Below are 17,512 nucleotides of genomic sequence, written 5' to 3' on the forward strand. Positions count from 1 at the left end.
GCCAAATTCACACACGCACACACAACCAAATGCAACATCCCCTCCACGCTTATGCCTGGCAGTGATACCGATGCCCCATTTCACACAATGCTACTCTTGAGGTCAGTTTTGCCATTTGGTCATGCTCCTTTCTTATTCCCATGAATGGTGTGTATGGTGTAGAGTACAACACAGCTGCAGTGATGTCCTCAAAAAGAAAAAGCGTGAAAATATGTCCCTTCTACACAATAAAGGAGGAGGGGCTTTTTTTATAGCATTTCTTTCACCACAACAAAACATAACAAACTTCTTGAATGATGTATAATAGTTTCTGTGTGTGACTTTTTCCATTTCATGAAAAATTAGATTAATAAACAGTTGAACATTTTATGTGGTATAGGGATGGGTATTCAGGGAGAAAGAGACAACTGAGACTCTGTGGCAGGCATATTTATCATTGTATCCACATATAAGTCTCATTTTTACACATGCCTGCTTGTTCCACGGTTGCTTTACTGCCACGCCCTTAAATGAACAGAGCTGTCAGATGAAACCCAACAGTGCTGATTCAGACAGGTATAAGCTATGACACACTCCTTGGCCGATTGTACAGAAAGCTCCTCTGTAATCACAGGTAGGTACTGGGGTTATCAGTCACAGCCAGGTGGAAGTACTCAGGCGAGCCCTCACCCTGAAGGCTGCTGTTGGTCTCCCTCCGACGGACTTTGGTGGACAAGGTCTTTTTGAAGCCCTCCCTCTTGTCACCGCGCTTCTCCAGCCTGGACACGATCATCTCTGCCAGGTCCTGCTGAAGGCGTTGGAAATTCTCCCTGTTACAGTAACATGAGGATTATTTTTGATTATGGATGCTAATGTGGGAAGATTAAAAAAAAAACACCAGAAGCCTGTCAAACTTTTACAGTTTCACCAAAAACAACAGTACACTTTATATTAATCCATGCACGTGAAGTGTGGGTTTTTTGTACATATCATCTAAAGAAATATAGATTTTATTATAGTCATGTCAAATCCCAAATTTTCTAACAAAGTATTTGTTGTTGTATTGGCTTTGGGGATTTTAAGGATTTTGGGGCCAGACAATGTCTCTCTAGGTGTTTTGCTTACGCTGTTGGTGGTGTCGGCAGGTTGTATTTTCCCCCAGTCACACCCGTTAACCAGTATGTCATCTCTTTGCCTTTGCCCTGTAGGTCAAGTACATACGGACACAGACACACACGGGAAATGAGAGTAGTAATCGCTATCTGTAGTATGTAGGGTAAACCATACAGATAATGGTACAGATAGTACTCATATCCAGGCATTTACATCAAATGCCTGGAGATTATGAGTACATAAAAGCCAAAGCAAACTGAGCTTACCTTCAGGTACGTCTCTCCTCTTTTTTCATACTCAAACTTGCAGTCTGTTCTCTGTAGGATGTTGATGGTGGACTGGCTGATGTGAATTCTCAGAGCTGCAAAGACAACATGAGAAAGAATCATGAAACCGTCAGCTTTTTTTTAACTCTGCAGAAATTAAGTTGTACCTAAACTGCCTTATTGTGACAATTTTAAACATGTGCTGTCTCTTACGCAGGCCTGTGGACTCCATGCGTGAAGCAGTGTTGACTGTATCTCCAAAAAGACAGTAGCGAGGCATCTTGTTCCCCACCACTCCTGCTGCACAAGGTCCTACACACATATATAGGTAAAACAAGCATTAATGTCTTATTTTTCATTTTGAAAGAGTTAAACACAAAACAAATGAAATGATTTTACACTCCCATTTATCTCCTCATGGCTCCTTCATTCTCAGATTATCTTATTTTCTCACTTCTCACACATTTGATTTCCCACATTCCGCATAAAAGTAAACTATGTTACCTGAATGCACACCAATACGTATCCACAGAGGGATGCCAGGCAGGTGCTGCAACTCAAAAGTCCCTACAAATTCCAGGATGTCCAGGGCCATGTGGGCAATGTCTACAGCGTGCCTGTTGCCATTGCGTTTAGGCAAACCTGATGCAACCATGTATGCATCTCCTATTGTCTCAACCTGAGAGACAATGGATAAACAGCTTTAGTGATAGGAACATTATCTGTATTTAGAAAACAAGAAAATAGGGCCTAAATTCAGACTGTCACACTAAAGTACCTTGTAGACATCATGGTGGTCAAGGATGCTATCAAAGTTCTTGTAGATGTTGTTGAGCATGTCAACCACCTCCATAGGAGTGCTGTAGTGGCAGAGGGTGGTGAATCCCACGATGTCACTGAAATAGATGCTCACCTCCTCGAACAGCTCTGGTTCCACTCTGCCCGTCTCCTTCAGGGAACGTACCACTGGGCTGAGGAGATGCAGTTATAGTGGAAAATATCGATGTTAATTGTTGTCAGTTAGATTTACACGAAGGATATATTGCATGAACATGCAAATACAGCTTGAAAAGATGAAATAGAACAAACATACATAAAACTACACCTTGCTGTAGTCATTTTGCAGTTTACATCCATGTCTGTCCAGATTCATGTAACATATGTAATGAAGACTTTAAAGGAATAGTTCCTTAACTAAGTTGAGGGTCCAAGGAAAGAGCAAGTCGTTTGCTGTGCACATTGTGATATCTCTTGAGCAAAGTTTTGATGTCTGATATAGGGATATAAAAACAGAATTGATTTGACTTGGCTTTGTTAACCAATTTAATCAATCATAATAGTGACTGTAAAAATGTTTTTAGTCGTGAGGCTCTAAAAATGTTACTGAATGATGCATCAGCATGCACACACATGCATACACATTCATATACACATAAAGGGCATAGCTCTTGTTCTACCTACCTTTCTACTCTTTTCCTTTCTTTCATTTTCACTTCAAGTCAGTAGATATGTTGGATCTAGGTGACGGCTTAGACAAGTCATAGATAATCTTGAATTTCTTCACCCCTTGGACAAGATATACCTTCAACTTCTATGGAAGCCAAGGCGTCCTAGACAATGCTATGTCTGATTCATTCTGAGAGGTTTATTGTTACTCATTGACAGGAGTGCTTTTGTCCTCCTTTTACACCCATAGTTACTACACCATAGAAGTGGCAATGGCCCAAGTCCCTCCTATACTAGTTCCAACATGACAGAAGCTGTTTTAAGTCTCCTCCTCACTCCCACACACCCGATTCAAATATGGATGTAATACAGATGTTTCAAACACATCTTCAACCCAGCAGCAGAACTGTCTATACAATCACCACAGTCTCAAGGTGGACACCCAAAGTTAGTGTTACCAATGCTGAACAGCTAGTTACTAACTTTCTGTCATTAAAACTAAACAATCAGCTAGTACAGATTATAATGCTGTCTAGGGCAAACTGTAGACTTGGGAGATAAATCTTTATGGGCTTGTCAATACAAGTGATTCTTTTCACATTACACACTGTAATTTGGTCCTTAGTAAATTAGAAACATTTTTTATCAGTGCAGCTTTACAACACACCCTGGCTTCCTGCTTCCCTCTGTAACATATCAGCAGATACAGTATAAACCTACCGAGGAAGTAGCATAAAGTTGAGGCGATCAGCTCTGTCCCTCTCAGCTTTGTACAAAGAGGTTCTCTCCTCCACCAGATGCTCCAGAGTCCTGGAGTACATTTGCAGGCGACGGATCAGGTTGTCCATGTACGTCTCGCTGGCTTGGTTGTGCAGGTTACTGTGTCAGAGGAAAATATATTAGATTTGTGTCAATATTCATATCGTTTAATGATCTATGAGTATAGTGGAGCAGGGATGATTTTATAGTGATGAACGAGATAACATGCAAAATATGGTCATCCCTGTGTTTCACAGTTTGGGCTCCTGAGATACAGTTAATGTGAATTCAAAGATACTTTTACTACAGTTAAGTCAAATACATTTGATTTATATAGCACCAAATTTTAGACGATAATGTGCTTTTCCCAGTTGTAAAAAGAGAAATTCTTAAAAGTCAGCCTAAATGAATGTGTGGTGCTCACGTACCTGAAGATCTTACCCAGATTTAACTCTATTTTCTTAAAATCTGGTCTCCGATCTGGGTCTTCATCCCAGCAGTTTTTAATCAGCATGTACAGCTGCACACATTCATGAGCATACACAGGGACAAACAGATAAAAAAGAGGGAGGGAGTGTGTGGCCTTCTTTATTCTTGATTTTATTCAACTGATTCCAAGCAGTTTTACTAAATCAACTCTCAGGCTCAGACTATGTTACTGTATGTCCTCGCTTACCTCAATCTCTTTCTCTGATGCACCATCAAAGTTGAGGTCAGGTCTGAAGACGCCCGACCCATTGGGAAACTGCACTCTGTAGATTTTCTCTGAGGGATTGGATGACATTAAGATTATCACGGCAAGCAGAACTCAGAGCTGAGAATGATCACTGCAGTTACTGTGCAGCATGTGTATAAACTGCGTAAATATCCCATTTTACTGTAAATTGTCTTGTACTGACAGATTTTTATTGCAAAAGTGATGGCTTAATAGCTTAATTATTCAAAAAGCTCTTTAAATGTAATCATATTTGATAAAAAAAAATTTGGTTATTGCAGTTTAATGGTACACAGAATTATCCAAGGCTACCTGCAGGATTATTGCAGAGCTGTGAATAGAATGGGGCACGCCTCATAATGATCTCATGAGCAATGATGGCATAGCTGTAGACATCGCCTTTTTGAGACACGCCATCTTTACGAAGATGCTCTGGGGCCATCCACACATCTAAGAGGAGAGGAGAGGGGAGGCTGAGTAGCTGGTATTCTTAGTGTTTAGATCAATAATTGCCCTCAGTGATGAGGAAGAACTTGATCATCTCACCTCTGCCTGGCTTAAGGATGGTGTGACAGCCAAAATCAGTGATCTTGACCACCATGCGGTTGTCAACAACGCAGTTGGTGGACTTGAGGCGACCATGTACCTCAATGTTACTGGAGTGGAGATATGACATGCCCTAAAGCAGGAGGACATCATTGAGCAGGATGGTTGTAAAACGTTCTTATTTGTTGTGTCAACCTACTCTCCTTGAAATATAGAAAATAAAGAAAAGTCTAAAGTCTAAGTCTAAAGTCTATACCATAAGTGAGGTAGAGTGAGTAAAATAGTAGGACTGAGAAAACTGATTACATAACAACAACAATAAACTTTTGTAACAAATAATACCTTTGCTATGTCATACATGACTGATATCTTAAACTCCATGTCCATGAAGGTTTCATCAGGGTAGGAGATCTTGTCATTCAGAATATACTGGGAAAAAGAAAACAGATAAAGAGGTTCATATTTGATCACTTTTTCCACTCTGATTATGGGCTGTACTCAGGTAATGGAACTGTGAAACACTTAAACACTTAACTAGACTGTGCATATACACGTGTGTGTGTGTTATTACGTGCATTCATGCACTCAGTATTAGTGCTCTTTAAACTGTGGGTTCATGGCTTATCAAATGAACAGTAAAGTCATTGTGAGCAGTGAAAAAGGAGGCCACTGAACTCTGTCATAAACAACATGTATGTCCGTATTGTAGTCATGTCACATGAAGAGAAGTTCGATCAACATTGAACTAGATAGTCGTGTCCGTCACACGCAGAAGCACTAAAAGGCACTTAAAGGCAGACATTAAATAGAATGCAGATAAGAAGATAGAAAAATACTAGATTAAACACATAGTTTTAACACCTCCACAAATACTGCTAAGAAGTTACTAAGTTCTTACTAAGTTACTAAGTTCTTACTAAGTTGTACGTATGCATACATATGCATACATACATATACATGTCAGCTCAAGACAGTGCCGTAGGTCATGACTAAGTAGTGCAAAAGTTCAAAAAGCTGTTATTTTGCAATGTTAATGAAATGTGTGGATCTCCACAAGAAATAAATCACTTATTAATATTACTTTCTGAATTTTGCCAACATGTTTTTGAGATCTACAACTCTAAAACAAACAAAATGAAAATATAACTGTAATGGTTAAAGATGTCTGTGATAAATAGTCCAACGTCTTGTCTGCTAAAAGCACATTTCCTCGCACAATATATAGATAGATGAAGCAGCAGCAGGCTCTGATATGCAGGGAAAGTGTAAGACAGTGGGACTGTGAGAGTGTTGGTCTGCTCTTACCCTAAGGGAGCCCCTCTGACAGAGCTCAAATACTCCAAACACACCATACTCAAACTTCACCGTGCCATAGAACTTAGTCAGGTTGTAGTAGTCAATACGCAACAGCTGAAATGGAAACATGGAGTCGAGGAGAAGGTGACAGCAAGGATCAGGAGGGACAGGAATGTAAGACAGAAAACACACACACACACACACACACATATACACACACAGGATGATTTAAATGCACCATATTAAACATAAGAGTAGAGTGTACTGAATTTATATAAACTCTGAGGCATAATGCAGAGGCGTCTTACAGTGTTCAGCTCAATCCTCTGGTTCTCAGTGAAGTCTCCGTCTGATTGCTTCAGCTCTTTCAAAATGACAGGCTGAAGAATGCAGAGAATACAAAAATACATGACCATCATTTAATTTTGTCCTTTTAATGACTAAATATTGATTTCTGGAAGTTGGAGTGTTGGTACCTTTCTGTCATAGCGGCCTCGGTGGCGGAAGTATGTGCTATTCTTCCTCTTATCTTCCTCAATCTGGTTATATACATGAACAAATCAAACATTGCATTTTCAATAAACTGACAGCATACTAGAGTACTATACTCTTTTTTCATATGATTTCATTTTACTACTCACTACTCATATTCATAATCTAACTGACATTTATACTTGACCTTGTCTGAAAATGAGAATTTCAAATGGTGATGCAGGATTTAAGATGTTTTACAGGACATACGGGCAAGAAAGTGGCTGTTTTCCCCAAAGCGCCTAAAACACTTTTTTTTTAACAGCGCATCATATGACGTAAAGGGAGTCTCTGTCCACTGCTGTAGTAGGTGGTAATGAGTCTGAGGTTGCGTTTCACTGAGTTGGTGGGTTTAATTGCATTTTACCATGTAACATCAAGGTAAATCATTGTGTTTGTGTAGGTTTCACAACCTCGAATCTGTCATGACAAGGAGGAAAGCTGCTAGCTTTGTGCCTGGATGCGTTTTGTGCATTTATTTGTGGCAGTCATTTTAGACTGGAGGATTATCTTCCTGGTGATATGATGGAGTTTTAAGACTGGAAGCTGCTGCTTCAGTGGCTTCATCGGGAGCAGGAGGATCTGGTTCTGCCACGGCAGCAGATGGTGGTCATCAGACTTACTGTGCACCATAAGTCTGTTTGTCTACCTTTTGCTAAGTTCCAAATTTGTCAGCACAATGATTTCAGTAATGCAGTGTGTGACACAAAGTAATTGTGGTTAGGCAGCACTCTCTCTCTCTCTCTCTCTCTCTCCCCTCTCGCTGTAATGGTAGAGCACCATAAAATGTAACATAGGTGTAGAGTTATATCAGGCATTGCGATACAAGCTGACAGTAGCATCTTACTTTCTGTTATAGATAAGTATCAACACCCCTATTAGATAGCCAATGCTAACTTTGCTATAGCAAACTGATAGCACATGATAGCAAACTTTACAATGTAGTGATATGAACACAGCATTAGCTATAGCTATATAGATACATGCGTGTGGCTTTATTGATCTATAAGCGAATGCTAATCACTCATGCAGACACCTGCCCAGTTCTCCACTGGTTCTCCTCACACCACAACTCATTTTCTCCTCTCTGACCGTTATTCCCTCTAACCATAGTCTGTTCCTGGACTCTTGGACACCTAACAGGCTCAGAATTATACTGACTGTGGTCTGTCATAGTTGTATGAATAAATATTTCCAACCTCCTCAGTATCAACATTAGCTTTAGATCAATTCATTACTATTGTTTAAATCTACCGCTCTCCCATAAGTTACGTCACTTTGGGTTTGTGGAAGTAAAATTCTCTCCCAAAAACGATGCCCAAAGTCACTGTAGGGAATATGTGAGTATTTTTTTTTTTTTTATGAATATCTGGTTCCTAGATCATTTTCCTACACATTGATTGGATTGGGTCTCCAACCTGCAAGGTGCTCTTTAAGTCAGTAATAACACAGAATAGCCCAGCACGATTAATTAATGTTGACATGATTTCATACACGCGTTAAAAAAAACGCACAATAATGCTGCACAACAAACAACACAGCTGCTGTAACCAGTAACAACCTGGCTTACTGAGGACACCACAACAATTTGCAAGTGGTGTGGTGACCAAACCATACGTGTGTTCTGTTGTGAAAATGGGTATCGAATGTCAATCAATCAAGACGGCAGTGTCAAAATATGCTAAGCATAGTAGCACATTTAAAACATACCTGGAGTACCTCCAAAAATCAGGGGAACTCTAAAATTTGTAAGTGAGACTGAGCAACAAAAGGCCTGGACAGGAATCACATGAATTAGTAAGCCCTGTTATATTTTAGCTCAACTATTGGGAGCCTATTGTTACAAAACGGTATTGTATGTGTGAATGAGCAATGGGGGATCCTATGCAAATAATAGGCCTGCAATTTTGTTATTAACAACAAAGTCAAACTTCCAATCATAGTTTAAGTTACTTATCATTAGTGCATAAACTGAAAATAACATGTTGAGTGATGAGGCCGTTTACCTTCAGAGAGACTTCCTTCTCATCCAGTGGACCAATCAAATGCGGTTCGATGTGAGACCACCTCTTCTGGATATGACGTTCTTTCCTGTTCTGCCTAACATTATTTATACACACATACAGTAAATCCACACACAATAAGCACATGGGATAACTCTTGCTTTCAGAGCGCATCCAGTCACATTATTGTTCCTCCATTAAAGCCTCCGTTTTGTCGCTGATAATTTACACCCCAGTAAGAGCTCTCAAAATAAGCTTTACTGATGCTAAAGGTCTCGATTTAGCATGTGTGATACAGCTGTTTAATGTATTTGCTCTTTACCTGTAGAAGATGAGAGCGATGGCTGTCACCACGACAACACTGACACTCAGAATGATCACAATCCAATCCTGCGGATTTAAACCTGGAAACACAAAAATGCCATTTACGGCTGTTGTGACTCCTCAGGTACCGATGATGTGCAGATGATGAAAGGAAACGTCCGCTGACAACGACTTGTTGCATTAAAATAGGTTTATTACAAAAAGATCAGTTGTGTAACAGGCACCATGGAAGCGTGGGAAGACGCTAAGCCAATTCTAGGTACAGACAGCGTAACCCCCAGCCAAATCTGCTGTCTCTGTCCTTGTCTTCCCCGAGCCACTCTTTGTTTAAAGGTAAAGGAATGCAACATAATCATCCACATCCTCCTGTGTCAAGATAAGGGGCTGCCTAGATCATGCTTTCCAAGGTCTGATTTGCTTTAGATAAGCCTCCACAAAGCAGGCACAAACACCAAGTAAACACAACCATAAATCACACCCCCTAAATGCACATACCAGATACCATATACGGAATAAAGACTGTGAAATCACACTATATCTCTCAATCAAATCTGCAGACTTTAATAATGTTTATTGTTTGTATAGCCAAAGCTTCTTGACCTTGCAGCAGGGACTCTACATCACACTCACACAAACAAAAACTATGGTGTGAGGTCAGTTTGTGTGTGTGTGTATTACCGTCTGAATTTTCTGGCACGTCATTAGGCAGGCAATTATCTTTCCAGTACAGGGCAGGGTTCTTGTCTGTCGCTATGGTTTTATTTTTCGATGTGTCAAACAGTAACAGGGTTTCATACTGGAGGGAGACAGAGGCAAAGTATAAAAATAAAGTGTTCACACTGACTGTGTTAAACTGCTGAATGGACAGTAGTCTCACCTTGCCAGTCCTAGTTGATGTGTAGAGTATAGAGAAGTTAACGTCTCTGTCACCGTACTCATCGAGCACATAGTGTCCTGCCATACCTGCTTGATGCAAACACACACACACACACACACACACACACACACAAAGCAAATAAATCATCTCCTGGTTTAAGTTGGATAAGCTACAAATTGTTTGTTGCGAAATATGTCTAAAAAAATTGCCACTAAAAAAGTGGCCTTCATGCTTTTGCTTTGGATTTTAAAGATTTTGAAAAAGCTAAGAACAAATAAATATTATTTCGTCAGAAACACTTGACACCAACCTAAATAGGAACTATTAGTAGACCTGTGATTCTTCTCATTATCAATTAACCAAAAGCTTTTTATTGCTGACAGACAGTCCAAACCCCAAAGGTATTCAATTCACAAGACCAGGAAAAGGCCGCAAAGTATCACATTTGAGAAGCTGCAACCATCAACCAACAGCTATCAATCAAATTGATTAACCAATTAATCTGCTAACTAAACTGTAAGCATCATAGAAATTTTACAGTATTCCAATTGAAATCAGGGAGCATGTTTGAAAACTTCCCTTCAAGGACATTTATTAGCAGAGTTTTCAGAGTTGCCTTTTGAAACAGGCAATGTTGTCTGAAAATCAAACCAGCAAACAAACAAAGAAATCCTGGATAGTCATGAAAAGGACTGTGTCAATTTGGATGTGCAGTGCATTTCTGAGCTTGCTTTTCATCTCGTCTCACATGGCCAGACCTGGACCCCGTCACACACACACTTAATGTTTTGCAAAGAATCCAAAGTAATCAACATCTTTCAAAATTTGTATTTGCTGTGTTACGACGTGCATAACCACCTCAAACTGTTTTTACTAACACAAGTCAGTGAAAACCCTAGATAAACTCCAGATAAACTAGAATACAATCTTCATGATCTGTGGCTTTATCCAATACATACAGTAAATATAAAGCTACAACAGTTATATCAACGCCACCCTGTTTTGATGTGTTTTTCTGTTCCAGTTCGGCTGGTCATTGCTCTAAACTGTAAATTTGTGCAGAAGTAGGCCATAAAATAATTGTTTTCCTTTGTTTTGACGACCTGATCCATCAGTACATCCATACAGTCTCTGCCTTCCTTACCTACAACCCAGACAAAGTGCTGTAGATAAGGTATTAAGCCTGATGTCTGGGTTTGGTTGTGTTTTTTGAATATCTTTTGTGTTGTATTCCTGCATCCTGTTGCTAACCTAGAGTCGTCACTGATCATACGCACCGTAAAAGGAGATATTTCCAAATGGGTTGTCACTCAGGGGCACATCAGCGGCTCTCATTTTATCTTGCTGAATCAGCATCCTCTCTCTGAGCACTTTGCCAAACAGCAGAGCTCCATCATGATAGCCAGCCACATAGTCATTTATCTGGCCATTAGATGGAAAGGCAGAAAAGAAGACTCAAAGAATTATACAAGCACTCAGAGCTGTTTCCCTGCACAGTCTTGTTTGGGTGCGGAGGTTCTCACCGTGTCGTTGTATGTTGCGTTTGATCCATAGGTGTAGTTCCTTTGTGGCAGAGTGATAACCAGTACATCTTCCATAGTCTTACTGGATGTAGTGTTGACATAATACTCAGGGCTGGAGGAAGTTAAAAGGTGTTACTTTTACACATTCAAAATGTCACATCTCTAGAGTTGTTACAGTGTATTCTGATTTCTCTATATCAGGGGTGTCCAAACTTTTTTCACTGAGGGCCACATACAGAAAAACATACAAACTCACTAGAAGTGAGCTATATTGCTTTTTTAATCCACTAGAGGTGATGTACATCGCCTCACCTCTAGCACCAGCATCAGCATCAGCATCAGAGAGGGAAGCTTGAAATAGTCTGCGCTAGAGCCCTAGTGCTCGTATCAACAGTCTTACCTCCACTTTCTTGCCCCTCGGCGGACACCGTAGAGGCCATTCCTCTGCGCTCACCTGTCCCAGCTGGAGCCCCATCCGTCGTACCTCCACCCAGTTCCTCCCATTTTAGTCCCATCATGCCAACTGCATCTGGCACAGCTTCAGAAACATCCTGTCGTGGTGCTCTTTAGACTGCTAACATCAAGCAGCTCCTCCGTAATGCAAAAGTGATCGTCATTAGTTATTAGCTGTGCTCTCATCGCACACCGCGTCTGAAACTTTCTACACTCACTTGCTCTCTTACGTTTCCTTAATTCTGCCATTTTGGGTCACCTGTAGCAAATTTCTTCTTCGATTACTCATTTTATAGAGAAGCTGCCTCGTTCAAGACAGTTACTCCACCTAGCGGTGAGACTAAGAAGTACAACACAGTCCATCGCAAGTTCCATGTGTGGGTCGTATTACAATACATTTTTAGAATTTCCTGCGGGCCAATGAAAATTGGACCACGGGCCGCAGTTGGCCCACGGGCCGTAGTTTGGACACCCCTGCTCTATATCATACACTGATACGACTCATGAAGCTTCATGGTTACAGTGTGTGGGCAAAATCGTAAAATCATAGACAGGCTTACTTGTAAATATCAAGGAGAAGGAACATGATGTCCTCATCAATTTTGCCCACCTTTTCCTTTATTGACACAACGTCATCAGGGCTCCCACACATGATGATAACTGAAATAATAAAGCAGTTTGACTATAACAGGAAGGATGGTGTTTGAGCTGTCAAGCACATTTAACACAAGTCTTTTCAAGCACATGATACAGTATTTCAATGTTACTATCTACATAACAATTCAGGTTGTCAGATTGTCATGAATGTCTTAACATAATTTGATCAATCTGTGTAATACTTGTTGAGATACTTCACATCAACAGACCATTCATTAATCTACATCACTAACATGAATTCAAACTGTTTTAGGTTAACATAGTCCTTTGGTCAGGATCACTTTGTTGAAGGATTGACACAGAAGAAATGCTCCATGCACCGAGATGTAACTCAAAAATACCCACTGTTGCTGTGCCTATTGTTAGCATTGAGAGCCGCCATCAGCTCAGCCTCCCCACGCAGCATCTCTCTGTTTGTAGATGTGGCAAAGTTGGCAGAGGCTGCTTCTAATGCGTTGATGTACCTGTGGCAAAAATAAGGACGTTAAACAAAAACTGGCACCTGCTGGAGGGTGAGTGAAGCTACAGAGGTCATTCGGATGAACTGTTGTCTGTGTTGTCTCACCAGAAGCAGTCCTCGGTTACATTGGTGGACTTCTTGTAGACATAGAATTGCTTCCAAACCTCCTGCTTAAATAGTAAGGTTTCCTTCATAAAGTTGAGGAAGAAGTCTGAGATCTTGCGTGCTGGAGGCAGAATTCGAGTCAGTTTGGGCTTATAGTCACATGAGAGGCCGAAGCTCCCGGCTGAGATGATGGGAATGCTCAGGTTCAGGCCAATTTCATCGCTGAGGCAGATAACGGGATGATAATCGATCAAACAGTTGTTGAATGGCACATGATTAAAGAGGAACAGAGCATGGCAATTATAGTTGACTGAGACTAAACTAAAAACTAAAACTAGCAGTGAAAAAAGTTGACTGAAACAGTCAGTGGCTTTTACAAAGTGCCTCTTACAAACATTCCCCATATTGTAATTAAAAAAACCTCAAAACTAACACTTAAACCAGGGGTGTCCAAACTACAGTCCGTGGGCCAACTGCGGCCCGTGGTCCAATTTTCATTGGCCCGCAGGAAAATTCTAAAAATGTACAGCTAATAACTAATGACGATCACTTTTGCATTACGGAGGAGCTGCTTGATGTTAGCAGTCTAAAGAGCACCACGACGGGATGTTTCTGAAGCTGTGCCAGATGCAGTTGGCATGATGGGACTAAAATGGGAGGAGCTGGGTGGAGGTACGACGGACGGGGCTCCAGCTGGGACAGGTGAGCGCAAAGGAATGGCCTCTACGGTGTCCGCCGAGGGGAAAGAAAGTGGAGGTAAGACTGTTGATTCGAGCACCAGGGCTCTAGCACAGACTATTTCAAGCTTCCCTCTCTGATGTTGATGCTGATGCTGATGCTGGTGCTAGAGGTGAGGCGATGTACATCACCTCTAGTGGATTAAAAAAGCAATATAGCTCACTTCTAGTGAGTGGCCCAGCCCTTTGTATGTTTTTCTGTATGTGGCCCTCAGTGAAAAAAGTTTGGACACCCCTGACTTAAACTAATAAAAGCAAAACTAAAACTAAACATTTTCAAACAATAAAAGCTAAACAGAAATAAAAACTAATGAAAAATACAAAACTAGAATAACTCTGGAATAGAGTCATACTCACTCCACTAACTGGAAGGTGGCAAAAGTGCAGGAAGGCCCCAGCATGACACATCCAATATCACCATTATTCTGCCAAAAGAGACCGTACCTGTAGTTATTCCTCAATCACAGAAGGTTTATGTGTGCGTCACTCTCTGTGTGAAACTGTGTGAAGTTTTCTTTCCTATCAGTCTTTTGTAATGTCCTGCAAATAATTTACCTAAATGCTTCATTTATATTTTTACATTTAACTACTTGATAACCATCCTGTCATGGAGCAACGTAATCTATGGATGATACTAACTACAAATAGGGAACTTGTTATCGCTGTACACTGAGCCACAGCATTCACTGTGAACATAGGCTTAATCCCTTGGGTTCTACACCTTTTGACAGTAGCTTCAAAAAAGATTTTTGAAATCATAAAGGAAGACAAACGTTAGAGCTAGGAGATTCACACTCCCACATCGGAAACTTTGGGTTTGTAAGCGGTCATTAGTAGCATCTCTAAGCCTTCCAGTGTCCCTTCACTTCAACTGTTTTTACCCCAAAACCCTTTGTTAATTTGACCATAATGTGTACGCGGAAACAAACACTTAAAACATCTAATTTTTTGACATCTCTTGACCACACTCACATGCAGCATCTTGAGTATTGCCACTCCCTCACAGGTGCTGCTCCCACAGCCCTGCCGGTTGTACCCGGTGGTGTCAAACCCGTTGTAGTTGGCTGTCAAAGTGAAGTTTAAACCTTGTGTCATGGAAAGAAGATAAGAGTTATTCATATTAAAAATGACTCATTAATCTCTTTGGGCTGTTGAGATTAGACTGGCTTCATGACCAACTGGTGTAAATGTAGCCTTTAATTCGTCCACAGAGAACTACAAACATGGCATTTACAGCAGCAGCTGAAATTTACAAAGAGAGAGTGAGAATGTGTTTAATTTCGATTATTTCTGTAAAGTAGCAAACTTAAACCTAAAAATATCTTTTTAATTAGAAAGCCAGCCACCAATAGGCAATATCCAAAAATCTCCTATGGTTTCTTCAGAGTTATCAAACATGCTTTTTTGCTTCATGCATCTGCCACAAGAACAGCCAAAACATAAAGGGTATATAACTAGAGGTTCCATCTGTGCACCTGTAGGGTTGGGTATCAGAACAACCCTTGATACTTTTAGGACCAACCACAATGTGTCTATGTTACTAAATATTAAAAAGGTAGGTCTAACTATTGACTCTGGCATTGACTGTCTGGTCAGAGCCTTAGTAATTTTTATTTATTCTTTTATCGTAAAGTACTTGATTTAATCAAAATTTCAAAATGTTTTCAGTTTGAAAGTTCTTTCTTGGCCTCAAAATAAGTTATGTCTATTGTTTAGATAATTGTATGACTGGTTGTGTTTAAATTTGACAAATGATATGAGAGAAATTTGAAGTTTTCGTTGAATAAAAAAAATGAATTTTGTGGAAAAAATGGTTTTTGGCACCAAAATCAGGTATCATATCAACACTAATACTGAAATGTTTCAAAGGATTCCCAGCACTGAGCCCTTAACATTATTTTGTAATTTCCATAACATTGGTGAACTTGTGCCTATTCTTACTCAACAGGATCAGGCAAAACTAGTTCATACATTCATAAACAACCATCCTGACTTTGTAGTGCTCTGTTTTTAATGGTTTCCTAGGAGCTGCTACAACTTGACTTCGAGGACACCTCTGATGATGTTCAGCCATATCACAGGCTTCATCTCACAGCCAGGATTGATTCGTGATTCTGTGTTTTGTTAGGTTTTAACTTTAAATTGCTTTTTTTTTTTTGTCATTCCTTCACCCATTTTTTTTTATTGGCTCCTATAAAGCAACTTTTTGTAGATTATATCAAATTATCATTTATCATCTGCAAGGTCCATTCAGTTGTTTCTAGGAGATATTGTTCCATACCTTTATCAATGTTCTCCAGCCTGTCCTCTTCAATGGCTCGTTTCACAGCCGCCTGCACAAACGGCTGACTCCACGCATAAGTGTTGTCCTCCAGCAGCACAACATTCATGGTGTATTGTCGGTGCACTTTCAAACAGTCATCCAGCATCTTGTTGCCAACCACCGTCATTATCAACACTCCCAGATAAGGTAAACTGAGTGAGATGTACATCTTGATCATTGAGATTTTCCTTTTTCCCTCACAATTTGTCTCTTAAGTCTTTTCCAGTTTCTACATGTCAAATAATATACAACTCTGTTCAGATAAACACAACGTTGAAAGCAAATCTTTTACATTTGTCCACCTGAAAAGATCCTCTCCATTGACGACTTAAATCCAAAACCAGAAGTGAAGAGGACTCTTCAGTGACTAAGCAGAAGTCACGCTGTCTCTTGATTCACTGCCCAGCATCCAGAGAAATAAGAGAAAAAATAAGAGAAAAAAAATGAATTCTTGTCTGCGATCTGGCACCCAGCCACTTTTAGTAAACTTTTAGTTGATTTAAGACAAGAAATGCAGTCTTCACACCAGTTGTTCCTCCAGGAAAAGCCTGAGATCAATAATCCTCCACCTTGGTACGGGCTGGTCTACCTATCCTCTATATGTTAATGAACAACTGTCGAGTGACAGTCAGTGCACCAGCCAGGGGGAGGGTAAGCCAGCAAAGACTCCCACAATCCATCTGGACTGATGCTTCACTTAGACGCTTATTGAGATCATAATTCATCCTATTTGTAAACATGGAGTTTAGACTTGCCTGATCTGCTGTCTGAATAACATCAAAGCTTATTCCCAATTGTCCATTGCCACCTGACACCTGTCTGTAGTAGCCTAAGTAAGGGAAAAGAATAAACCCTCAGTGTCTTTGTTGTCTGTTCATTTGACAATAGCAGACTAATTGTATACTGCCAGCAAAAAAAACATTTGTTGTTGATGTGAACAGTGGAATCAGTGCAGCAAATAATTTGCCTTTTTTGCACAATCTGGTATGTTCTGAAGACTTTGGTTCGAAGCAGAGGTGGGGGAAGCTGGCATTGTGAGAGGGGCAAAGGTTACTGTAGGCCATAAAAGTGAAGGCTTGTGTGGAGCTGATAAATATTGTCTGCTATAAAAGCATGGTGGATTAAGCCTATAAAAGTCTTGGCCAAACTACTCATAAACCACTGTCACTTCATTTTGAGAAAACCTGCTTTAATCTTTATAATAGAACTCTAAACCAAATCAAAAGTGTAGACTGCAAATAGAATTGTTTATATTTATTTGGGTGCAAGAGGATTCAGGTCATAATCTAACCAATCATAGTCTGATTAACAGCTATCTTAAATAATAAAAGGTATTCTAAATTGTTCTTATAATCAACAAATCAACAAATCTCCTTTTTGTAGTTCTACACATGTTTGT

The 17,512-nt window shown here is 40.1% G+C and overlaps 1 protein-coding gene across 1 annotated transcript; it reads right to left on the bottom strand.

Annotated features, from left to right (window-relative positions):
- Positions 1-286: 286 nt before the first annotated feature.
- gucy2ca (guanylate cyclase 2Ca) lies at positions 287-16,752 on the bottom strand. Its single transcript, XM_070847440.1, has 27 exons — positions 16,072-16,752; positions 14,763-14,875; positions 14,148-14,215; positions 13,054-13,275; positions 12,834-12,952; positions 12,392-12,491; positions 11,379-11,490; positions 11,133-11,277; positions 9,856-9,941; positions 9,657-9,774; positions 8,977-9,058; positions 8,658-8,751; positions 6,597-6,659; positions 6,429-6,500; positions 6,130-6,234; positions 5,167-5,253; positions 4,825-4,957; positions 4,591-4,728; positions 4,240-4,328; positions 3,992-4,083; positions 3,525-3,683; positions 2,137-2,329; positions 1,863-2,037; positions 1,572-1,670; positions 1,359-1,453; positions 1,105-1,181; positions 287-809 (listed from the first exon to the last, which is right to left on the bottom strand). The coding sequence occupies exons 1-27, from the start codon at positions 16,289-16,291 to the stop codon at positions 608-610; spliced, it is 3,258 nt and encodes a 1,085-aa protein (XP_070703541.1). The 5' UTR covers positions 16,292-16,752; the 3' UTR covers positions 287-607.
- Between the last annotated feature and the right edge of the window lie 760 nt (positions 16,753-17,512).

Source organism: Pempheris klunzingeri, chromosome 17 (assembly GCF_042242105.1).
Source record: "Pempheris klunzingeri isolate RE-2024b chromosome 17, fPemKlu1.hap1, whole genome shotgun sequence".
Lineage (NCBI taxonomy): Eukaryota > Metazoa > Chordata > Actinopteri > Acropomatiformes > Pempheridae > Pempheris > Pempheris klunzingeri.